A 26,715-nucleotide genomic window follows, 5' to 3' on the forward strand; every position below is an offset into this window, starting at 1 on the left:
AGCCCTGACTAAGGAGGTCACCCCCTCAAGGTCCAAGCTTGTTAGATCCATAGTAAAATCGTATGCATCAGATCGAATTCATTAATTAATTGGTACATGAGCTTGTTTAATTAATGGATTGGATTCATTAATTAATAGAGATGAGCTAAAATTAATTAGTTGGACTAATTAAGGATTGATTAATAAATTGGATTCATTAATTGAGTATATTGGTCTTGTGTATATTTATTTAGGTTAATTCATATGAATTTTCCATTGCGTATTTATTTAATCGAATTAAATAATAAGCACTATGGATTAAGTATTGGGCTTAATTAATTTGCTAGATAAATTAGCTCGATCCAATATGTTAAAGCACAAACCACTCGGCCACAAAATCTCCTTAGATGCCGATTTGATTTATGTTTGCTTTTAGTGAGATAAAATTAGTTTGTGCGTGTGGCTGATTATGATAATGGATGAGAATCCATATTCCGCCAACTACCTCCATTTTCTCCTAAAATATTAACACTGTTGATGTGTTGAGGAGTAATGTATCTTTCAAGAAAATTTCAACAACTATCTCTCTCTCTCTCTCTCTCTCTCTCTCTCGCTCTCTCTCTCTCTCTCTCCCCTTTAAAGCCCACTGTTTTCTCACACGAAAATATAAAAATATTCATCTCCTCCATTTCACTTTTGTCTTTTCCTTGAATTAGATTCAAGTTGAGAACGAGTGAAATTCGAATACACTAATTAATAGTATTGTTCGGAATTCATTTGCTTTCATCGCATCTAATTCTTTCTAGCAAAAGGGTAGATCCATCTTCCCACGATGTGGTGTAGACTAACTTTAGAGGTGTTCTACACTTGAACCCCCCTCTAAGTGAACGAATCCGAGAAGGAGAGGAGTCACCGCTTGTAGCTGCACGAGAAAACGACAAGGGTAAATCCAAATTTTACATTTATGCTTCTTGTGTTTTTCTTGTGTAATTCTTGGCTTTCATTTTTATTTTAGACCGAACGCTCGAGAAAAAAATTAAGGATACACCCCTTGATCGGGATTTGCAATTTTTTGATCTTTCACGCTTCTGTCACGCTACCCCGATCGATCCACTCCCTTCACTTGTAGCTCATTACGCTAACTTCATAGCCTAAAAATGTTAAATTTCACAATTTTGCAATCAAATTTAACAGATAAAGTACAATTGTCTACATTAATTTTGGTTTTAGAAATTTTCATATATGGCCTGTGAACAAAATTGATGTAGAATTTTCAAGACCCTCTAATTCCAATTTTTAGAATGTAAAAGTCCAAGGGAAACAATGAATCATTCACATTCACCAATACTTCCTTGACAACACCCATGGGGCACACATAAGAATGATTAACTAATTGAATGGGCGTGATGATGTCCTGACCAATGCTCAAGTTTGTTTTTGTCTCCTCTTCCCTTCGTCACTTTCCAACTTCATTTAGAGCTTTTTGACTCTCATTTCTTCACAATGGGTTAACATCAATCCTTCATTCAAACGATACATAATTCAATTATCATTATAATGAATTAGTTCTAAAATACTCAAATTAAGCATGCATTTGAATGATAAAACACACCTTATCAAACTGTTGGTGGTGTTGAGTTGTTTTCAATGTTGTAGCATGATTTGGTGATCTACTGATTCACTATGTAGGTGGTCCGAAAGTAAATAAGGAGAAGTTCTATTTCAAATCGAATCTAATTAGACCTAAGCCCTTCATCTTCACACATTTCCTGCCAACACAAAATCTATATTAGATTACACAATGTAATTAATTTCTATTTGTAATGGGTTAAAGCATTTTTCCCTATGTGAAATGATAAATCGGCAAAATATCTCCTAAATAATTTATTCGATTTAGGTCTGGTTAGTTTTATTAATTGAAATAAAATTGATTAAAATCATTCCTATCAAATCATAAATAACAAAGACAATTACTACAATCATACCATGATCAACAATATCAAAAAAATAATAAACAACACCTACTATTACAGTAGATAATATCGGCTATATTGCTAAAACAACATTCCATGGATATAGCGGGTTCAAACCCATGACTCTAAGCTCATGGGATTTCAGCTCCGCTTGCATTTAGCTTATTCTATTATTATCTAAAAAGTCGCCTGTATCTTATACAAACTCGTTTCAAGTTTATCGAATTTATACCTACTTATTTTAAAAAATTAATGTTAATAACTGTAATAAAATTTTAAATATCATATGATAGAATATTGGTAAGTATATTCTACATTATTTCAATCTAAACCTGTTAGCACTTAATATTCGGATTGCATATATCATATATAGAGACATATTGCTTCTTAAACAAAAAAATTTTGGAATGATTTTTTTAATATTTTTTTAACTGTGTACAAAGACTATTCCAAATTGTACCTCATTTATTACGAATACATTTTTGAACTGTCAATTTTGAGACATATTCTGTAGCGGATATAGGAACGATTGCATTGTGTCCGTTCCTAAATCTAATATAGTGTTCCAAACTGAGTTCCTAAGGCTTACTGGCACGGAATATGGAACGGTTGTTGTAACTGTTCTTTTGCAACTCAACTTGAAATGGTTTGACCATTCCAAAGTTGTAACCAAAAAAATTTGTTGCACCTGACGTTATCTTCCATTATCCGTTCAACAAGCGTTCCGAAGACCGCTCCAAAATGGAACGGGCTTTGGAACAGATACCCTAACCGTGTCATATACCACCTCTTTTGTACTATTATTTCATACATATTTATATTACATTGGCCATATGATTAGTTTGTATTGATAAAAGATTCAATTTGGAGAAGATTTAGAATTAGAATATTTTGATAGATGAGGATAAGTATTTTATTTTCAAGAGTTTTGGTGAATCCCACATCAGTAAAATGAGGGGGATTTTTTTGTTTGATTTTGAAACTGAAAGTGTAAATGTATCAATACAATTATGTGAAACCTTAACTGAATACTCCTCGCTCACTTTTATTGAGGAAATTTTTGAACCAAACAACTGATTGTTTGGGAATTCTTCGAAGACCATTCTTGAAATCCACGTAGAAAAATCCAAATCCAACGTCATAACCAGCTTCCCATTCAAAGGTGTCCAAAAATGACCATGCAAATAAGCCCTTCACCTTCACACCTTTCCTGAACACAAAATCTATATTAGATTACACAATGTAATTAATTTCAATTTGTAATGGGTTAAAGCATTTTTCCCTATGTGAAATGATAAATAGGCAAAAATATCTCCTAAATAATTTATTCTTTGGAAGTCTGGTTAGTTTTCTGTTACAACGAAAATGCCCTTGTGTATATATGTAAAAATTATCTGTTGACAATAAATGGGAAAATTAATTCAATATCTATACTTTTGTATTAGTAACTGAGACAAGCCATATATTATAATGGTTAAGATGAAGTACCAGATGCATTTTGCGGGAGTAAGATGCATAAAACGGTAAAGTGCGTTGTTCTTCAAATTTTGTTTTCACAGGGAAGGCAATTGCATTTACCCATTTCTTTTTTTTTTAATTTGGAGCGAAGAACTATATATTATTAATTAAAATAAAATTAATTAAAATTATTATTATCAAATATCATAAATAACAAAGATAATTGTGATAATCATACCATGATCAATAATATAAGAAAAATGATAAACAACACCTACTATTACGGTAGATAATATCTACTGCAGTAGAACAACATCTCATTGATATCGCAGGTGCAAACAACTCCACTTGCATTTAACTTATTTCTAAAACTCTAAATTTAGAAAAAAAAGTATCTAAATACGCACCTATATCTTATACAAACTTTCAAGTTTATCTAATTTATACCTACTTATCTTAAAAAACTAATGTTTCTAACTGTGATAAAAGTCTAAGTATCATATGCCAGAATATTGGTAAGTATATTCTAAATTATTTCAATGTAAATCTTTTTGCACTTAATATTCCGATTGCATATATCACATATATTTTAATTTTGTTTTAAAATTATTGTGTATGGTTACTAATGGGTGTGGTCCATAAGTGATTGGAGTAGAAATGCCAAGCCCAAGTCAGGCCCGTTGACCCATGACGGAGCAGTCCGCCCAAGAGTGTCGGGCTTAGCCCAAGGAGGAGGCCCCCTGTAGCGGGATCGGCCCAAGAGGGAGGCCCACTAAGCTCAGTCCAAGAGGTAGCGCCCCACACGAGTGTCTGTCCAAGAAAGAAGCTTGCTGCACCAAGTTTAACCCAAGAAGGAGGCCTAGTACGAAGGCTTGTTGCACCCTTCCAACACCAATACAGAAGAAGAGAGGTGCTCTCAAGAAACTGGGCTACTCAGCCTAAGAGGACTCCTTGCCAGACAAGAGTCTTCATGAAGAAGGAGCCTTTTCCATCCGAAGACGTGCTGCTCAAGAAGGGGAAAAGGTGCGACCTTATCCATCAAAATTTCGCCTTCCTTCTCGGGTACGTAGCCCTCTCTAGAGTTCCTGTTAGAGGGATTCCCCCTCTATAAATATGGGCGGCACACCTCAACAGACCTCCCTTCAACAATCTGGAAACTTTCTCGCTATCTCTCTGCTACTTCATAACTCGTGTTCTAGCTATATTTTACTTATGAAAATTCTTATTCCTACTTCAATTTCTCATTATAATTTCTACTTCTAAATCCAAAACTAACTTAAACATCAGAGTGCTAACATGTTATTTTGCAGGTCCTTTTCCTCAAGTGCTTTCACTCAATTAATCCAAATTCAATATCGAGATCTAAAGAACTTTGGACCCATGCTAAAATCACATGCATCAATCGCCGCTGACTTTGGAAAATTGTGTTAATGGCATGAGTTAATATGGATACCCCCAGCAATCCCTAACAAGCAGAAGGTCGTGGAGGTACCCAGCAACAATCAGCCTTTCGAGAACCTCCCTAGCATCGATAGGCGGGTCCACCCCAACTTTGCCTGCTCCGATGCTACCCCGCAGGATGGTGGATCTATTGATTGACCCTCTAAGGCAAAACACCTCCTCAGACACCACATCAGGAGAAACTTTCCCCAACCTTGTTGTGTGCAATTCAATAAGTTGTTGTAGCAGCCATTCAGGAGCAAATAGCGGTACTAGTACCTGCCAGCTCAGTCGATATGGTGGAAGCAGGAATCCCTCAAGGGGGAATAGAAGGAAGCCTACTAGAGGGATACGTCGCAGTAACTAAGGCCTCGCCAACGGTGATACAAATGCTCCTTCCAGCAGTTCCCCAACAATGGCTGGCTTAGCTGGAGTGCCTTCAAAAAGGCCTCCAGGACGTGCAACACTAGATAGGAGGAATCCTAGGAGAAGAACAACAGGGTGTCCCCTTCATAGATGCAATAATGGCAAACGAGCTCCTTGTAAACAGCCAAACCCTTATTATTGCTAAATATGATAAGTCGACTGATCCTAGAAAACGCTTTTCGTGTTTTGAGAACACAACCTTGTTGCACAGGTACACGGACAGGATCAAGTATCCAGTTTTCGTCACCACCTTCGCTGAGGCCGCTCAACAATGGGTTAACCAATTTCCAGCCAAAGCAATAGGAAACTCTAGGAGTTCAGATCCCTCTTTCTGCATCAATCCACCAATAGCGAAAGCTTCAAAAGATGGATCTGAGCTTTTTCACCATACGCCAAAAGGACAACGAGCCGTTGAGGGAGTACCTGGAAAGGTTCAACACCGTGGCTTTGGAAGTGCCCTCCGCCACACAAGAAGTTAAAGCCAGTGTCTTCTCGCAAGGACTTCGGGATAGGGACTTCTTCAAATCCCTAGCCAAGAACCCTGTTTCGAAGTTTGATACCCTCCTGGCTCGGACGGCCAAGTATATTAACATGGAGGATGTCCAAGCCGCCAAGAAGGAAAGTCATGGAGAAAAGAGAAAAGAGGCTAGGGATCAAGCCCCCTTCAAGAAACAGCACTCAGATTTTAGGGATAAGAAGGCACCCTTCCAAAGGATCCATGTTGTCTACTCCCTACTCAGGATACCTATTACCCAAGACCTCATGGTCGTCAAAGGAAAAGGATTGTTAACTCGTCCTCGATCATGGAGAGAACAAACCCAACATCCCAAGTCCGACAAATTGTGCAATTTTCATAATGATTACAGCCATACCATCGAAAATATCGGCATCTAAAGAACTAGATGGAAGGCTCATCCAAAATAGATATTTGCTGGAGTATGCCTGTTGGGAGAAGTCCGAGGAGCAGGACCATACATCAAGCAAGAAACAAACAAGGGGAAAGAAGTGAAGATTTCCTCTCTGAAATCTTTACCAAGAGAAAAACACAAGAATGCCTTTGAAGGAAAGTCCGAAACCAACGACCCTCATAGAAAGGGGAGTCATACAAATGATTGTAGGAGGTCTAAATGGAGGCGACTCCAACCATGCTAAAAAGGCCTAGGATAGAGAGGCGTACAACGTGACTGTCAAAGAAATTTGGGATGTCGGTGCTATGGAGGATGCCCCCCAATCTAGTTTCGAAAAGCGGAACATTAAGGTTCTAGGAGCCCCCACAACGATGCTCTAGTCATCACCGCATTATTGACTAATTATCAAGTGGGACGTGTCTTCATAGATTCGGGAATTTCTGCTGATATATTGTTCAAAGAAACATACAACCAAATGCAACTAAGAGACACCTCTCTAGAAAAAGTGTATACCTCCTTCTATGGATTCGCAGGGGAAGTGGTCCATCCTAGGAGCATGGTTTCACTTCCTCTGAACTTACTCACTACCGCCACTTGGAAAACGTGCCTGTTAAAATTCCTGGTGGTGGAAACCCCTTCAGCCTACAATGTCATTCTAGGAAGGCCCACCCTTAACGCCTTCCAAGTCGTGATATCCACCTACCATATGAAGATCAAGTTCCCTACCAGCTGAGTTGTGAGTATCCTCCCACAGGATCCTACACTTCTCTGAAGAAAATAGTACAGAATTATTGAAGGAAAATTTGGACCTTATCGAAAAATTGAGGGAGAGAGCTTTCATTCATATTCAAAGATACAAGAGTACCATGATCAATGCCCATAATAGGAGGGTAAACGCACTGAGTTTTCAAGTAGGGGACCTAGTATTGCAAAGAGTGGACACACTAAATCTAGCGGGGAAACTAGACCCCACCTGGGAGATCCCCTACTATGGAATCAATTGTTATTTCATTTAGGGGACTCCTCACTTCTGCCTGTAGCTCTTCCATTAAATTATCCAAGTCTCCTTCTGCATCTTTTGCAAGGATCAACACAAAGCTAAGAAAAAGTACGTATAGAGAGTCAAGAGATAACGCAACCTGAATATGGGGGGAGGCCTCCCTCTCTTGGGATAGAGGGTTCAGCATAGGGATCAGGCACATTATATAGAGTTGTGGCAAGTTCAAGGAAGGAAGGTACTTCTCCTGCAGGGGGGTACCCTTGAGTTTGAAACATATGTTTGCAGGCTAAGAAGCCATGCTCGATATAGGGTCCCGCTATCTTGGACACCTCCTGTTGATATTCTACAGTTCTCTTGTACTCCTTCAGGCGGCTTTCCTAGTAGGCCTACAAGTAATTCTTTCCCTCCTCTGAATGAGGAAAATCCATCACTGCCTTCTACACCTCCTTTTTCAATGCACTCTCGTAACTGGTTGCCTCCTTCTGCAACTTCCTCACCTCCCTCTCCAATTGCTGGCAGCGGCTCTTCAACTACATCTTCGACTCCCTCAATTTTACATTTTCTCTTCCCAACATTCCACCTTATCCTCCAACTTTCGTTTTGAGCATCTTTTGGAGGAACAAGGGGAACCCCTATCATAAACAGAGGCCGCTTACCAAAAGCAAGAACCATCAAGAGAATTGACACAAGAAAGGAAGAAAAATATAGAAAGGAGGGTACCTTGAAGATGTAGAGAGCTCACATTCCTTCCAGCTTCTCCTTCGGGAGAGGACAAGCTCCTTGTCCCTAGAAGATAAGATCCCTTTCCTCAAGTCTGCCACTGAAGAGGACTTTGCCTTATCCTAGTAAAGCAAATGGCGACAGTGGAGGTAGATAGAAGAGGCGCGGGAAGGTCTAGGAAGGGTATCCACTTCTTCCTAGGAAGGAGGAACGAGAGGAGGCATATAGGAAGTACGGGAAGGAGGGAGCCCCCATAGAGCCTGTGCGAGGTTTCTTTGAAGAACTCCTAGCCACGAGACAAGGAGAGAATGAAGAGGAAGGACGGTTACCTCTTGCATTACTAGGAGCAACGACCCCCTTGAAAGATTTTGGAGTCGGGGTTCCACCAACTCGGCCCCCCACTACGTGATTCCTCATAAGTTTGCTAGACATTATGTTCTCCACACACAAACATGGAAGATCAATACTTTTAGAAAGCATGAAGAATGAAAGACAATAACAGATAGAAAAAAAAATACCGAAGAAATCCCCCAAGGGCTTTGTTTTAGGGGCCATCCCGAGTCCCTACCAACCTCTCATCAACTAGGGACCGACAATCATAAGGGACGCATTTAACTTATTCAATAAGGAGGACAAGGTTGTTTTCCTTGGTCCCGCATACACAATGGAAGGGGCCTTATAGATCCATTATTTTGGGAAAGACCAAGCATGAGGAGGAAGGACATAAAAAATAACCATTTTTTTTCCTGTGCTTAGGAGGACGTAGTAGATGAAAAAATGATACCCCTTCTGAAGGAACAAAATAGAAGAACCCTTTTTCAGCCTTTTTAAGGCAATAACGTTTAGCAAAAACGTGAGCAATTTTAGTGGAACTTGATACATTCTTGCAACTTCACAACAAAAAAGAGGAATAGGAAAACGTACACTCGACCGTAGTTGTGTAGCAAAAAAACATAAATAGTTAGGAGGAGGATGAAAAGGGCGACTTATCGGAGAATGGGTATATACAAGAAAACAGGAGAAACATGACATTCTTGAAGAAGTTGGTCTACGAAGGAGGTTTGTAGAGTAGACAACCCCCAGTCTTTTGGTGACTCATGAGCCCTCCCCTACTCTCCTCGTTCCCTTGAGGGACTGACCCGTCTTCCTCTCCTAAAGGAGACCTAGACGCCTTATCCTCTGAAGAAGACTCATGTGTTCCTGCCTCTTCAGACGGGGACCTTACCCCCCTCTCCTCCTCAGGGGAAGAACCTTAACCTTTGTTCTCCCCCTCTTCCTAATCTGTGTTCTCATCTATCAAGTGGGGGGCAGTTGCAGTTCCTGCCTCAAGTTCCTCCTCTAGCCCCTCCCAAGTGAGGCAGAACAGGGTCTGCCCTCTTGGAAGTCGCCTCCGAGCGATCATCGCTCAAGAAGGTCTCCTTAAGGAAGCGAATAGACTCGCTGGAGGATGACATTTTTGAAGAAAAGACGAAACTCTAAGGAGAAGAAAAGAAAATACTTACAAAGGAAGACGAAGACTGGAGGGAGATCCTGGTGCCTCAAAGAGAACTTTTTGAAAGAAGAAGAGGAAGGAAACCAAAAGCTGGTAATGGAGGAGTTTTAACCCATGTTCTCTTAGTAACCGCTAGAGTGAGGGCGGTTACCACACGCGTGGGAGAGAGGTCACCAGACGTTGTTGCTGCAGTTACAAAAGGAACATGCCCCTGCCATAATTACAACCGTCAAATCAGCCTGACAAAAGGCTGGGGATTCACTTTCCACAAAAGCCGGGCACCGGGTAACGAAGATGGGTCCCACCTTCCCAGGCTATAGGAACCCCCACATCAAAGAGTTAGGCAGCACCCTCTTTACAAGCGCTAGGCTAAGGAAGACGGGTTCCTTCTTCCAGTGATACAAGGGCTCCTACCCTAAGGAGCTAGGAGGCATCCTTCCTCCCAAGAGTGGGAGGGACTAAATGATGGGTGTGGCCCAATACCGTGTGGCCCAAGTAGAAATTCAGCCCATGATGGGGGCAGCCTGCCCAAGAGTGTCAAGCTTATCCCAAGGAGGAGTCCCCCTACAACAGGATCGGTCAAAGGGGGAAGTCCACTAGGCATAGCGCAAAAGGGAGCCCACCACACTAGAGTCTATCTAAGAAAAAAGCCTGCTGCACCAAGTTCAGCCCAAGAAGAAGGCCCAGTACGAAGGCCTGCTGCACCCTTCCAGCACCAACCTGGAAGAAGAGAGATGTCTTCAAGAAATTGGACTCCTCACGAAGAGGGAATCCTTCTTCATTCGTAGACGTGCTGCTCAAGAAGGGGATAAGGTGCGACCTTATCAAGCAGAATTTCACATTCCTTCTCGATTACGCAACCCTCTCCAGAGTTCCTGCGAAGAGGGACTCCCCCTCTATAAATATGGGCGACACCCCTTAACAGACCTCCCTTCAATAATTTGGAAACTCTCTCGCTATCTCTCTACTACTTCTTAACTCGTGTTCTAGCTATATTTTACTTACGAAAATTCTTATTTCTACTTCAATTTCTCATTATAATTTACCTCTATATTTATTCACTTCTAAATTCGGAATAACTTAAGGGTCGGAGTACTACGTGTTGTTTTGTAGGCCCTTTTTCTCAAATGCTTTCAATCAATTAGCCAAAATCCAATATCGAAATCCAAAGGACTTTGAACCCGTGCTAAAATCGCACGTATCAATTATGTTAGTTACATTAATCATATAAAACCGATCAATTAATTGTTTATATTAGTTTACATTAATCATATAAACATATTTCTTCTAGTGAAACTACGAAGAATTGATTTTAGACATATGGAAAAAAAATATCTATGAATTTGAATATGAAAGTTATACTTACTTAATTGCTTCCTGAACAGCGCAAAAATGACTATTGTAGAAATTAATTCTCTGGAGATCTTCGATAGCATGTTCAATATTTCCATCTTTGAGATCAGAAAAACCTTACAATAGTGCAGAAGAAAATAAATGAAAACATCCATCTCTCTCTATATGATATGAATAGGCGAACTAAATAATAATGTTTTAGCATAAGAAAAATATAACTGAAAGAATCGATTTAATTGCAATTTTCGTCTCCTATATTTGATGGTTTGGCAATCTTAATCCCGTGAAAAGTTGATTTAATAAATCAACGAACTTGTTAATTTTCCCAGAATGATGGTTTTTTCTATTTGAATTTTTCAAACGCGTTGGATTTTCCACGTACATATTACGTGAGAGTATAAAAGTGAGCTTAAAAATTCGAACAAAAATCGTCCTAAATTTAAAAAATTGATAAATTCTTGGACTGACATATTGTCAAATATTTCACAAACATATACATGACGCACAATTACAATTATACCCTAAAGAGTATGGTGATTGGACTTACCGGTTTCTGTGATATAAATGGTTGGATTCTTGTATTTCTTTTTGGTATAGAGTAGAAGATCATAGAGTCCTTTGGGATAGACAGGGATGTTGCTTCCAGTCTGAAAATTAATAGATTAAATTAATACAAAAATAATTGAAAAAAGACTTAGTTTTCTTCATAACAACTTACAGTATCCCCGATGGGCACACCATTGATATCATCCGCTGTTAAAATAAATAAGAAGGAACAACATTAGGGTATGGATCACGGATTGTGACCAAATGGTACCCACATCACACATATATATTTATGGAAACACAAATGAGTTTTAGTTTTGAATTTAATGGGATGCATATGAGTTTTAGTTTTTCATTTTAATGGGATGTAAGAGAAACTTTTGTGGATTATAAAAATATAAGGTAAATCTCATATTTGATTAATTAAGTTTTTGTTTAGGTATACTTTAATTACTCACTTAAGTTTATTTCCTAACATCTTTAAATTTATTTTTGTCTCAGTTTGGTCCATTTAATCACTCTCTGGCGAAAATATGCCCGGATTTTGACATTCTAGAAGATAAAATGGTTAATTTAAGTTTATTTTCTCACTTTTATCTCTTAAGTTTGTAAAATTATCAAATAAGTTATTTTTTAGGCTAAAAAACAACTCTTTTATCTTTTTGTATGCTAATGATGTAATTATCTTATGTGAATAATGAAATTTTTGAACTCTTATGAATATATATAATAACATATTGCTTAATTTAAGATAAGCAGCCTCTTATTTTATTTTATTTTTCAGTTCTAGTATAGTTAAAATAAATCAAAATTACAAAAAATTACTGACTTAGATTCTTTTACTATGTTTTGAGATTAGATAAGTTTTTTAAAATTTATTCATATTCTTAACTTTTTTAACTTTTGGAAATTAAAATAATTTAGACTATTTATTTGAAGTTAAAGCAATATGTTATTATTATATTCAGAATACATCATTCATTATTTATACAAAATAATTACATCATACCCAACATACAAAACTATAAAAAAAATTAGTTTTTCCTATACCTAAAGAAAGGACTTATCAGAATAAACATACTTTATACTTTCTACATATTTAATAGAAACAAATATATTTGGAATTCTTCCTTTAAGATAATAAAACATGTATGTCTAAATTATTAAATACTATAGGGTTTGGATTATAAATGTTGAAAAATTTATGGCCCATGACCAAAAAATTAGAGAGGCCCAATACACCCACTTGGATGGCTACGGTTTGGCCCAAGCCCATGACCCACAAACCGACCCACGACCCAACCCGACCCGGATTGGTTGCTTATTTTCCACCTAACCCTCATATTCTCTCATATCTCACATCTCTCTATTCCCTCTCTGTGATTCACTTTCCTCTTGCAACGATGATCTTCTTTCAAAACCAAGCTGATGGTTTATGGAAGGTGATCCCTATCTTCCATCTCCATCTCTTCTCTCGGCCCTATAAATAGGAGACTCCTTCTCCTATCTTATAACAGTAAATAATCTTAAGCTTGCTACCATTTCTTTGTGAAATAGAGAGATTGAAGGTCTCAGTGACCGTGTGCTAAGAAGATCTGTGTGATCGAGGAATATAGCCTTTGTGGCAAGGGCTTTGTGCCAAAACGGTATGCAACCGTGAGTTTTATCTTAAGGCTGCTGATTTTAGTGATCGTGAGTAAAGCTTAAGATATGGATCTGGCTCTCTGAGCCTTCGTTTGATCGATTATTTCCGCTGCTTTATGTTGATGTAATTTCTTATTAATATCTTGTATATCTGTGTATTATTTCTGCAATAATGTTATGGGCTCTGAACTGTGGCCTGTGATATAATTTTTCTAATATATATTTCTTTGTGAACTCATAAACTGGTGAAATCTGTGATATACATTTTTCTGGCATATCTATTGTGACTATTGTTGTGATCTGTTGTGAATCTTTTCTGTGAACTGTGATATTCTCCTGCATAAATCCACTGCAAAACGCTTTCAGAAAATCTTTCTTAAAATTATTTTTTTCGAACCACTTTCTAAAGGAAAAACCTTTTCTAATGGCCGGATACAATTTGCAACCTTTTGATGGCAAGGGTGATTTTTCAATTTGGCAACAAAAAATGAAGGGTACACTGATTTTAAGGCATTGATGGCAGATACACTTATTCTGTTTCTGAAGAAAAACTTTTGGAAAATGATGAATATGCTTATTCTTCTATAATTCTTAATTTGTCAGATAATGTTTTAAGAAAGGTTGGTAAACAAAACTCTGCAAGAGGTTTATGGAAAAAACTTGAGGAACTTTACACTGATGTTTCGCTGCCAAGTAAATTATTTTTGCTTGAAAAATTCTTTAAATACAAACTTGATTTATCAAAAAACATTGATGAAAACTTGGATGATTTCACTAAATTAGTTCAAGATATCAAATTGACTGGTGATAAGAATATTGATGAGTACTCTCCTATTGTGCTTCTGAATACTATACCTGATACATATTCTGATGTGAAAGCTGCGATTAAACATGGTAGAGATAGTGTGAGTCTTGACACCGTTGTTAATGGTTTAAAAAGCAAAGAGATTGACCATAAAACAAATAGACCTAGCAATAACCAACATGAAGTGAACTCTGTGAGAGGAAGGTCTAAATTTAGGAATTCTAGCAATAGACACAATAGCAGGAGTAAAAGTCGGAATAAAAACAACAATAGGAGTAAATCTAGGAATAGAGATTATTCACATAAAGATGATAAAATCAGAGAGAGAAGATGATATAACTGCGGCATAAAAGGTCACTATATCAAGGACTATAGAAAACCTAGACAAGATAATAGAGATAACAATGGAGAAGAAAAATAACGAGTGAACAATGTTGCTGATGAATCTAGTGAAGTGTTTGTTGTTTCTGATGTGAATTCTGTGCATCCCATGAGTATGTATGAATGGCTTGTTGATTCTGGTTGTACTTTCCATATTAGTCCTTTTAAAAATCTTTTCTCAAATCTCAAATTTGGTGATTTTGGCTTCGTATCTATGGCAAATGAAAAACGTTGTGAGATTAAAGGCATTTGTGATATTTCTTTGACTTTCAATGATAGTTACAAATGACTCTTAAAAATGTTAGATATATTCCTGAACTTAGTTATAATCTCATTTTATGAGCTGCATTGGAAGATGAGGGTTTAGAAGGTAGGTGGGGAAAGGGCATCATGAAAATTATGAAACGTTCTATTGTTGTTTTCAAAGCAGAAAAGAAACGCAATTTGTATTTATGTTCAGTTACCTATGATTCTATGGCTGCATGTGAGTGTGCATGACAAAACTTTTTTGTGGCATAAACGTTTTAGGCATATCAGCCAAAAAGGACTTGAATTTCTGAACAAAGAAGGCATTCTGTGTGATAAGGTTGACAAATTGCAATTATGTGATGATTGTGTTATGGGAAAACAACATCGTGTGCATTTTCCTGCTGCACCCTCCCAAAATCCCTCTATGTCATCTTGCATATTAGACTACGTTCATGCTGATGTGTGGGGACCTTCTAAGGAACCCACCCATGGTGGAAACCGTTATTTTCTTTCTCGAAAGGTGTTTGTTATCTTGCTAAAGCACAAATCTGAGGTTTTTGAAAAGTATGAAAAGTGGAAAATCCTTGTTGAAAACCGAACGGGTAAGAGGCTTAAATCTTTGCATACTAATAACGGTCTTGAATTTTGTAATAAAAACTTTGATGATCTTTGTGATAAATTTGGTATTAAGTGACACAAGACCAATCCCTACACCCCACAACAAAATGGCGTTGCTGAACGCATGAACCGTACCTTACTTGAAAAAGTGAGATGTTTGCTGATCAGTTCAGGATTACAAAAATCTTTTTGGGGTGAAGCTGTTTTAACTGCTGCTTACTTGATAAACTTGTCTCCTTTTGTGCCTCTGTTCGGTAAATCTCCTGAAACTGTTTGGAGTGGTAAGAAACCTGATATTCTTTCTTATGTACTTTTGGTTGCTCTGCATTTGTTCATCAAAGTTCTGATAAACTTGAACTTCGCTGTATGAAATGTGTTTTTATTGGTTATCCTGTTGGGGTTAAAAGGTATAGGTTGTGGGATCGTAGCCAACCTGAGTATAAAGTGATTATTAGTAGAAATGTAACCTTTAACGAGGATGAAATGCCCTGTCTCTCAAAACCCGAAACAACACAAAAAAACTTAACCTTTAATAAGGTGGAGGGTAACCAAGAAGAGGGAGAGTATGTAGAAACGAATAATGAACAAAACATAAAAGAGCAAAACATAGAAGAACCTATAGAAAATCCCAATCCCTTAGAAAATTACCAACTAGCACGTGATAGGAATAGAAGAGAACGAAGGATTCCCTCTAGGCTAAATGATTTCCAAGTAGCTTTGAACATTGAAAACCTAGAACCTTCAAACGTAGACGAAGCCCTTAAGAACAAAGAATAATGGCTTAGTGCCATGAATGAGGAAATGAAGTCTCTTACAGACAACCATACTTGGGATCTAGTGCCTAAACCAAAAGACTGCTCCTTAGTGGATTGCAAATGGATCTTTAAAATCAAGCAAGAAAACCCTTTAAAATATAAAGCTAGATTAGTAGCCAAGGGGTTCACTCAAAAAGAAGGGATAAATTACAATGAGATCTTTTCGCCTGTTGTGAAATATACTACTGTACGTGTTATCCTTGCCCTTACTCCTTATTTTGATTGGGAATTGAAACAAATGGATGTCAAAACTGCTTTGTTGCATGGTGATCTTGATGAATGCATTTATATGCGACAACCTGTTGGCTTTATTAAGAAAAATAAACCCAATCATGTTTGCTTGTCAAAGAAATCTTTATATGGTTTGAAACAATCACCAAGACAATGACAAGAAGTTTGATATGTTTATGCTTTCGTTAAATCTTTATATGCTTATTGCTAGTCCTAGCATAAAATTAGTTGAAACTTTGCAAAATTATCTTTCCAAAAATTTTGAAATGAAAAACCTTGGTGATGCAAAAAAGATTTTTGGCATGGATATTTGTAGAAATAGAAAGAGGTTTTCCATACTCTTAAATCCAAAGTCTTTTATATTCACTCTATTTTGAAAAGGTTTTCTATGGAAAATTCAAAACCCACTTTGGTGCCTTTACCTGCCCATTTTCAATTATGTACGGACCAATGTCCTAAAACTGCTTCCGAAAAAGAGAGGATGAGTAAGGTTCCTAATTCTAATGTTATTGGGTCTATAATATTTTTTATGGTATGTACTAGACCCGATATTACATATGGTATAAATTGCTTGAGCAGGTACATGTCCAATCCAGGACCTCCTCATTGGGAGGCTTTAAAATGGCTCCTAAGGTACCTACGTGGTACCGATAATATAGGTATAAATTTCTCCAAATTTTCTGATTCTATTGATCTTGTTGGTTATGTGGATTCAAATTATGCTAATGAGAAGGATAGTAGAAAATCTACAACTTCATACATTTTCACTTTATGTTGGAAGTCCCAACTACAACACATTGTTGCACTATCTACAACTGAAGCCGAATAAATTGCTACTACCGAATCTTTAAAAGAAGCTATTTAGCTCAAGGGCCTTGTTAAAGAAATTGGTTTTCTTAAAAATCGGATTACTGTTTTTTCCGACAGTCAATATTCTATTCAACTTTGCAAAAACCCCATTTTTCACGATAGGACTAAGCACATTGACGTCAGATTTCATTTTATTCGCGTTATTGTAAGTAAGGAGATTATCAAATTGGAAAAGGTAAGAACTGAAGAAAACCCAGCTGATATTGGTACAAATAGTCTTTCCGTTGAGAAATTTGTCAATTTTTAAAAATTTTAAACTTAGTCCCTGACTAACATTGCTACGTTTTCTTACAGGTACATAGGGGTAGACCCCTTTAAGGCAGTGATGAGAAAAGCCAGATCCAATACTCCGGGCCTTGTACTTTAATAAGGTACTTGGTCCAAGGTGGAGTTTGTCATATTATTTGGCCCAAGGTGCTTAGTAAATAGCCCAGCAACCCAACACATTTTTTTGGACGGCCCACTACCTAAACCCGTGTCTACCCGACCTGTATCCAACTATCCACTATATTTAAAGTGGTAACCCTAATTCTTGTGCTCAGATTTTTCATCCCCTTTCTTTATGCGCCGAAACCATCTCTCTCTTCCTCACTCAAATCTCTGCATATCTGCTCCATCATTCTTCACCAGATTTCATGGAGTTTTTCCTTAGCCAATTCAATGGCTTAAGGAAAGCCTCCATGGCTTTCCTTAATCGGTTTATTCTCATCCTTTTATAAGGGCATTCTCTTCTCGGCTCACACACACTGATAAGAATATACACTACCTCTTTCGTGTTCTAAAGTTCTCGGTGAGCAATATCTTTGAGAGTCTCTGTGACTTTTGTGCGATCTCTGTGATCTAAAGCTAAACTGTGATTCTTCTTTGTGAGAGTGGTGCAACTATGTGTTGGTGTGTGGGTACTGAACTGTTGTGATCGATTACCCTTCTCGGTTCTTGAATCTGGCTTAAGATTTGAGCCTATCTTTGCTACACAAATTATTTTGTTTTGTTTCTGTCTTTACATTATTGTTTCAATAATTTCTGTAATTATTGGCTTGTAATATATATTAAGGAGTTTTGTACTCCAATCCTTTGTAATAGTTCGTTAGAATTCGTCTGATACCCACTTAACAGTGGTATCAAAGCCACGATTGTTATGATCTTGAATACTCACAGTAACATCTAACCATCTTTATTTTTTTCGCGATTAGTAATTCTCTGTGAATTTTTGGACTGTTTTTCATGCAATACTTACTGCTGAATGTTTCTGTCATTCGGCTTAAAATAATCGCTATGTACACTTGTGTTGCGAGTGATATTATTGCTTAGTGCATTAAGTAATGTTCCTTCATGGATATTGTTAGTCTTTGTGATTTATGCCTAAGTGGCTAAATTTTTTAATTGAGCCTTAATGGCTGTATGAATGAACCTTAGTGGTTTTATGAACAAGCCTAAGTGGCTCGATAAACCTATGTGGTTGTATGTCTTTGTGACATTACTTTGGTGGTAATTTTTAGCCTATGTGGCTGTGTGATTATGCCTTAGTGGCCGTATGTGAATGCCTAAGTGGCTCGTTGAGTTCTTTGTGTGCCTTGATGGCGTGAATTTGCCTAAGTGGCTGATTAAGCCTTAGTGGCTGTTTCATTTAGCCTCGGTGGCTAGGAGTTTGTAGCGTCACTATTTGCTTGGTGCTTTCTTCGTGCAAAAGTTAATTATGTGCTTTGTGCTTGAAATACCATAAGTTAAATTTAGTTACTAACATCTTTATTTTGCAGGAAAAATCGGCTATGATGTTTGCCAGATCCGTTTAAATTTTCCCTTTGGGCCTTGGCTCTTTTTGGGTCCTGGTCCAAGGGAAAATATGTTGGAAAATTTATGGCCCAGGACCAAAAAATTAGGGAGGCCCAATACACCCACTTGGATGGCTACGGTTTGGCCCAAGCCCATGACCCACAAGCCGACCCACGACCCGACCCGACCCGGATTAGTTGCTTATTTTCTACATAACCCTCATATTCTCTCATATCTCACATCTCTCTATTCCCTCTCTATGATTCACTTTCCTCTTGCAACGATGATCTCCTTCCAAAACCAAGCTGATGGTTTATGGAAGGTTATCCCTATCTTCCATCTCCATCTCTTCTCTCGGCCCTATAAATAGGAGACTCCTTCTCCTATCTTATAACAGTGAATATTCTTAAGTTTGCTACCATTTCTTTGTGAAATAGAGAGATTGAAGGTCTCAGTGACCGTGTGCTAAGAAGATTTGTGTGATCGAGGGATATAGCCTTTGTGGCAAGGGCTTTGTGCCCAAACCGTATGCAACCGTGAGTTTTATCTTAAGGTTGCCGATCTTAGTGATTGTTAGTAAAGCCTAACATATGGATCTGACTCTCTGAGCCTTCGTTTGATCGATTATTTCCGCTGCTTTATGTTGATGTAATTTCTTATTAATATCTTGTATATCTTTGTGTATTATTTCTGCAATAATATTATGGGCTCTCCACCCAACAATAAATACCTGAGTTAACGAAGAACCTTTGGCGAATAGGGTTCCATGCATACACATATTTGAATGAAATTCTTAAAATTGAAAACTTACTTGAAAGACGGACCATACTGTCTGTTATGCTGCTAATGTTTCCACTGCGAACAGGAATATCAGCAGCGTAGATTCCACTGTAATAATTTAGTCCCAAGAAATCAAAGGATCCTTTAAGTATATCAATTTGCTCCTTGGTGAATTTTGGCAGTCGACTTCCCGCAAGGAGTTGCATGATTTGTGGATATTCTCCATAAACTAATGGGTGGATGAACCTGCCCAAAACTTATATGCTTTTAAAGATAATCACATATGCTTTTAGACTTATATATATATATGCTTTTAATTACCCACCATCCATACATAAAATCAAGAGCTCGTTGTGCTGCTTTGACGTCGAGTTGGCTGCTTGAGTATGGAACCATCCAAACAGTGTTTAGTGTTATTCCTATTTCTCCACTTTGAATCGGCTGAACATAATAAAATTCTTCTAACATTATTCAAGAGTTTAACATTAGAAGTAGAAGCAATAACGAATAGCATGTCGAATACGTGCATGAGAAAGTACCTAACGTACGTATTAAGGAAATCATGAGTTTATTTTAGAGACCATGTTTTGGTATTTATCTTATTTAATGTAAGTTTATCATAATTTTTTGTTTCATTGGTTTTGTTTTTTGGAAGTGATGAAGTATTATTTTTTGAATAAATTGATTAAAATTATCAATATTAAATATTTATATTTAACAATTGGCAACAAGTTGTTCCATTATTATTATATATAGTACGATACTTATTGATACATTAATTTTCTAATATACGTATATATAGGGTTTAACGCAATTTATCTCTCTGTGATATTGTAAATAAGCAAATTATCCCTCTTTGAAAAAACAATAGCAATTTATCCCCCTTTATTTTTTTAAAATGAAGCGATTTATCCCACCATCTAGAGAGGTAAGTTGCTCAATTTTAAAAAATACAATGGGGTAAATTGCTAATTTTTTTTATAGGGGGTAATTTGTATATTTACAATATCACAAAGGACTAAATTGCATTTTGTCCTATATATATAATTAGCACTTTTATTATAACAAATACATTATGCGTACTATGTGAATAATTGAATACAACTAAGTTTTGAATTTGGATTAGAACTTTAAAGGAATTATAAAAATTATATAAATACTACTCGATGAATACTTGCATTTAACTCGATTTATTTAATCTCTTACTAATTTGTGCATGCACAAGCTTGTTTCATGCATGAAATAAAATTCAAATAATATTTAACCTGATATTTCTTCTTGTATAATTTGGTTGCTTCTGCATGGGATAGGAGTAGATGATGAGCGGCGATATAAGGCTCAGTTGCTGAATCCCCCTGGGAACAAATTGCCCTAGAGGAGCACCTCCCGGGTGCCATGCTGACAAAGCCTCCATCATAGCCATCACTGGCATAAGCATATGGTTCGTTAATTGTGATCCAATGCTTAACACGATCACCAAATTCTTTAAAGCAGAGCTCCGCAAAATCTCTAAAGTCATTACTGCCCAACACAATATACCATGATGAGTTCTTCTTTTGTGGAAGTATATATGTCTTAATTTTATTTATTTTGGTTCGTACATCTTTAAATATAAAAATTATATGTATTCACTTACATGATGAGAGGACTTAAAAATCCTGTATATTCATCCTCTAGCGCTTGAGGAAGGTCCCAATGAAATAGAGTCACAGACGGTGTTATACCTGTTCATTTATCACAAGATACAAAAGGGAGAAAAAAGAAAACCTTAAATGAGAAGCAAATATATAAAGTTCAAGAAATAATCTAAGCAATCAGATATATAAATTTGGTCACCATTTGCGATGAGCTCATTGAGGACATTGTTGTAAAAGTCAATCCCTTCCTTGTTCACTCCCCCGCTTAGCTTCCCACCTAAGAATTATTAAGTATTCAACGACAAAGTCGAGATAGAATGAATTAAGTATAAGATATTTCGAGAAGCTTATAAGCTCAATCAAACACCCTCTAACTATTATTTAGAAGTTAAAGAAGCTCCCTTTCAAAGTTTTTATCAAACAATTCGGACAACTTTCAAAATTAAATATTCATTATTCGCATTAGTGTTTTAATATTTTTCATTGTACATTTTTTTAGGATGTTTGCAGTAATTTATATGGTTTTATTGGGAACATGTTATAAAAACAATTTTAAATTAAGTATTATAAAAAATTGGAATTGTTTGAAAATAAAAATAAAGTGTGAAAAAAAGTTAAAGTTAAAATGTTTGAGAAAAAAATTTAATACTTAACGTTTTATCAATAAATTGCAAAACTTGGTAAGAATTTTTTACTCAAATCAATTGATATAAACCATTCAAAGGCAGACGGTATTTGCAAACAAAAAATACTATTTTCAACTTATAATTTTCTGCTTATAGATTTTCAAATTGATGAGTTAAGTTTGGTTTCTAAACTTAAATAACAATGATGATAATGATAGACTATGTCTTACGAGGTAATATCCGTGACCAGGATATGGACATTCTGAAGGCATCCAATCCTATATACTTCATCAGTTTTATGTCATCCTGCCACATTAGATTAATTGTCACGAGGAATTAGAAATTAAAGTTAGACAAATTGGAAAAAATTTCAAACGTCAGTCAGTAGAAGCCATAATTAGGGCAAAGAAAGGGGAATTTATCTATTCTCTTACAAAAAATGAATCATAGCCTTCCTATAATTCTGTAAGTTGAAACCAAGTGAGCACTACAAGAAATCGTCAAGTGGAGCATATTCATATGCTACTATGCAAAGAAGACCAAAATTTCCTCCAGCAAAAAATACTTAACACCACATGCCCTACACCATTAATAAATGGCTATTGGTTAGTGACTACTCTTACATCGCTCATGCTTTTATATTATCAAAAATAAAATTCTTCATAATTGAGAAATTACCTTATATAGATAATAGAAGTTGACAGCCACATCGCCATTGCTCCCATCGGATATTTTACCTGCATGTGAAGGAATGCAACTTCTTGTAATCTTTTTCAGTACATTTTAGCAGCAAGAAAAGAACTTCTTGTTCTCTAGAAATCATTAACAATATTTTTAACAAGAAAAGTAGATGTTTACAGTGATTTTCTTGTATACCACTAATTATTTTACGGAAAAAGTATTATTTTAGTCCGCTAAGTATGCATAGGGGTAAAATTGTCCGAAAATCTGCTAGAGGACTAAAAGTAAGCAATTTCGTAAGTTACTGGACCTAAACGAAAATGGACATAGTTATCAGACTAAAATTAAAATTAAACATATTCAGCGGACTAAAATAATAATTTTCCCAATAAAACTCCAAATGCGACCTTTAATCATGGGTTGCGCTATTACAAATAGACGTCTTATTTCATGTTCAGTTTTTTTGCAAAACACTTTCAGTTCTTAATCGTTCGCCACTGACAGACGTCTTATTTAATGTTCAATTATTTAGCAAATCATGGAATGTAGATAGACATGACAAGTCATATTTAGGTCATATGGAAGAAATTTTAGGTACAAGGAAAAATTATATCAATTCGCGTGCAAGATGCGGATTAAATAACAAAAGTTAAAGTTGTTTTCATATTCTTTTTTTGATAAATACATTCCCCCTTTGAGCTTTTGTATAATTATACATAAATATCCTGAGATTTGCTTTTATCTAACAAATAAGTCTTCGTTCAGTCAAAATTTATCAAATTTGATAATATTAAAAAAAAACAAAATCTATATTTACCCCCTATTGACTTATTACTGACTTATAGTAGGTTAAAAAAATATTTTTACAACTAAATTACCCTCATACGTCTTCACATGTTAATGCATGTGAGGAGGTATATCTTGACCATTATAAGGGTAATTTAGTTAGAAAAAAATTATTTGATTTGCAATAACAAAGATGTAAATTAGGAAGGATTGGTCGACGAAATATGAACCGAAGACTGAATCTTGATATACCCCAGAACAATACATTTTTGTTACCACGAGACATATTGGCGGCTGCTGATCATTTGATTGGACTAAAATTTGAAATGGGTACACTTGACGATATGAATCATTTGAAAAATAAGTGCATTCGTTCTGTAGTGGATCTTTTACAAGATCACTCGGTTAGAAAATGTGGTTCGAGGAACTATATATGGAGCAATTCGGCATAAATTGATACCGACTCCTCAGAATTTGGTAAATTCAACTCTGTTAACAACCACTTTGGAGCAATTCGGCATAAATTGATACCGACTCCTCAGAATTTGGTAAATTCAACTCTGTTAACAACCACTTATGAATTTTTTTTTTAGTTTACACCCCTTATCTCAAGTTTTATATCGAACTAATCCATTGACACAAAAAGTTCATGGGAGAAATTGAGTTATCTAGGTCCTGAAGGACTAATAGGGCGAACTGCTAGTTTTCGGATCCGAGATATCCATCCTAGTCACTATGGTGAAACAAGACTTTTTATTTCCTTTACAAAAAAAATCAATAATATTTGAAACTAATATAAAAATAAATATATATTTATTTCAGAATTATATGCTAAGAATACAAATATATAATTAAAAATTGAAAACGAAATGGACATAACATAATATAAAATTTCTAGTCGCGGGGTTCGTATTCTTTAATTATAAAAGATATTATAAAGTAATCAAATTATTTTCTAATGAATAATTCCAAGTTCAATTTTCACCCTGAACCTCTAAATTAGAAAATGAGTAGACAGGAAGAGAATAACGGATATGTGATACCTAAGAATGTAAAATTAATGTGAAACTACTAAACATCACTAAATACTAAAATGGCTTAAGGAAATATGGTGGAGAGAAATATCACAAAAAAAAGTAGTAAAGAGTTGAAATTGACCGTTATTCTATATTGTAATAAATTCAAACTTATGAAGCTTACAATATATTTAGGAGTGAGTAGCAATTTATCCCCTTGTAATATTGAAAATGAGTACATTATGAAGAGGTTGCTGTTTTCGAACTTGCGATTTCATTTGCAGAGTGCGCTTTTATTAGTGCTTTTCTTTTTCTGCGTTTTTAGTTCACTTTTTGTAAGTGCTCTAGGCTTAACACGCTTCTATTAGTTGTTGACAACTTTTCACTAGCCGTTGTACAATTAGTTGTCCTCAACGAACTTTTCTTTTCCTTCTTGCTGTATATATACAGCAGACTCTGTATCATTTGAGTAGAGTGAGATTGAATAAGAATGAAGTACTTTTCTTGCAATTCTTTCTTCTTGATATGGTACCAGAGCCATTAGTGAATGGTTCTCATTCTTTTGCCTCAGTTCTTCGAAAATTCTTGATCAAATTCAGAGTGTAATACCATTACACATCTGCGCAAAATCAGATGGCTAACGCCAAGAAAAGTCTTGATGAAGCAGACCTCATCAGGTTACAGATATCGGAAAATACCAGCACATCACTGGTCTCCTCAGTCTTGAATGGAAAGAATTATCTTTCCTGGAGTAAAGCCATGAGAATAGCATTAGGAGCCAGGATGAAGATGGAGTACATTGATGGAGAAAGTGAAAAACCACAAAAGAACTGAGACGATTACAAACAGTGGGTAAGAAATGACTGTCTTGTCACTTCTTGGATTCTTAGTTCTGTCTCCAAAAGCATTGCAGAGAATTTTATTTTCACTAATTCTGCTAGAGAACTTTGGGTAGAATTAGAAAAACACTTTGGAGAAAGTAAAGGGCCTATGATATTTCACGTGCAAAAAGAAATAGGATCTATAACTCAAGGAAATTCATCAGTTACAGATTACTATGCCAAACTGAAAAGGTTGTGGGATGAACTTATATGCCTTAATCCTATGCCAAAATGTGAATGTAAAGCATCAACAGCTTGTGCTGATTTCAATTTCACCATTCAACTCATGCAATTTTTGACTGGGTTACATGAAAGCTTTGATCACATTAGAAATCAAATCTTGATTATGGAGCCACTACCTAGTGTCAGTAAAGCCTACTCAATGGTATTGAGGGTAGAAAAACAGAGAGAAAACATTGACAACACTGATTCCATACATAACATGGCAATGCAAGTGAAGGATTTCAAGAGAAATATAAGTTTCAATCCAAGATTTGCACAGAGAGAGAAGACAATGACAGAAAAACAGAATATGATCTGTCAAGAGTGCGTCAAGACGGGGCATCTCAAAACCACATGTTTTGAGATATATGGTTATCCTGATTGGTACAAGACACTCGTTGAAAAGAAGAAAAATCAGGGTGGTATCAATCAAGCTTTTGGTACGATGGATAGTGACAAGCCTGTGGTAACTGGAGCTGGAGATGCATTGAACAAGAAGGACATTCCTGACCTGATCAAGACCGAGTTTCAAAGACTTATCACAGAAAATGATCTCATCAAAAGTCCTTTTGATCAATTTTCAGGTAATCTGCTACCAAAATCTTTCTGCAATTCTTTGGATAAAAACATATGGATTGTGGACAGTGGGGCCTCAAATCATATGTGTAAGGATTCACATCTGTTCCATTCTTTTACATCATTAGACACTGAATCCTTTATATATCTAGCAGATGGTTCTAAACAAATTATTAAAGGTATTGGAGATATAGCATTATCAGAGAATTTGCATATTACTGCAGTTCTTTATGTTCCAGGATTGAAACACAATTTGTTTTCTGTCAGTAAAATGTGTTGTGAGAACTCTATGACCTTTCTTTTTACTGATACTCTGTGTGTTTTGCAGGACCTCAAGATTAAAACTATATTTACAGTAGGAAGATCCATAAGAAAGTTGTATTTCTTTGAACCAGCATCTTTTACTAAAAATGTTGTTAATTGTTTTGACAAGAGAATGGATCATTGTCTTACTGTGAATAATGATTTTCAATTGTGGCATATGAGATTGGGTCACTCTTCTGAAAGTGTGATGACACATATTCCCTTGTGTACTGAACATCATGACAAAAAGCATATATGTGATATTTGCCCTTTAGCAAAACAACACAGATTACCTTTTGATCTTAGTGATTCTAGTACTGATGATATCTTTGATCTTTTACATATAGACTTATGGGGTCCTTACAATCAACCCTCTATTTCAAATTGTGTTTATATGATGACTATTGTAGATGACTACAGTAGGAGCACTTGGACTTTCTTGATGAAACACAAAACAGATACTTTATCACTGCTCATGTTCTTTCAAAAGATGGTTCTTACTCAATACAATAAAAGAATTAAAATT

At 36.2% G+C, this 26,715-nt stretch overlaps 1 protein-coding gene and 1 long non-coding RNA gene across 4 annotated transcripts in view; one reads left to right on the plus strand and one right to left on the minus strand.

The window, feature by feature from the left end:
* Window positions 474–5,444, plus strand: LOC110012802. The gene is made up of 3 exons (XR_002287992.1): window positions 474–922; window positions 4,054–4,472; window positions 4,721–5,444. It is a non-coding gene; the product is annotated as an uncharacterized LOC110012802 (long non-coding RNA).
* Window positions 2,848–26,715, minus strand: part of LOC105173365 (beta-glucosidase 13-like) — a 30,036-nt gene continuing 6,168 nt past the window's right edge. For 2 of the 3 annotated variants that reach the window (XM_020697644.1, XM_011095076.2), the window contains exons 5-16: window positions 22,403–22,461; window positions 21,955–22,030; window positions 21,298–21,375; window positions 21,098–21,185; window positions 20,727–20,982; window positions 19,787–19,902; window positions 19,493–19,707; window positions 13,795–13,818; window positions 11,468–11,502; window positions 11,297–11,396; window positions 10,763–10,865; window positions 2,848–3,162 (exon numbers count right to left, since the gene is read on the minus strand). In XM_020697644.1, the coding sequence (XP_020553303.1) occupies window positions 2,973–3,162; window positions 10,763–10,865; window positions 11,297–11,396; window positions 11,468–11,502; window positions 13,795–13,818; window positions 19,493–19,707; window positions 19,787–19,902; window positions 20,727–20,982; window positions 21,098–21,185; window positions 21,298–21,375; window positions 21,955–22,030; window positions 22,403–22,461 (1,340 nt within the window). In that variant the 3' untranslated portion in view covers window positions 2,848–2,972. The remainder of the gene's footprint in view (window positions 3,163–10,762; window positions 10,866–11,296; window positions 11,397–11,467; window positions 11,503–13,794; window positions 13,819–19,492; window positions 19,708–19,786; window positions 19,903–20,726; window positions 20,983–21,097; window positions 21,186–21,297; window positions 21,376–21,954; window positions 22,031–22,402; window positions 22,462–26,715) is intronic. The other variant, XM_011095077.2, reaches the window with a different exon arrangement.

The sequence above is a fragment of the Sesamum indicum genome, linkage group LG11 (genome assembly GCF_000512975.1).
Source record: "Sesamum indicum cultivar Zhongzhi No. 13 linkage group LG11, S_indicum_v1.0, whole genome shotgun sequence".
In the NCBI taxonomy this organism is placed as follows: domain Eukaryota; kingdom Viridiplantae; phylum Streptophyta; class Magnoliopsida; order Lamiales; family Pedaliaceae; genus Sesamum; species Sesamum indicum.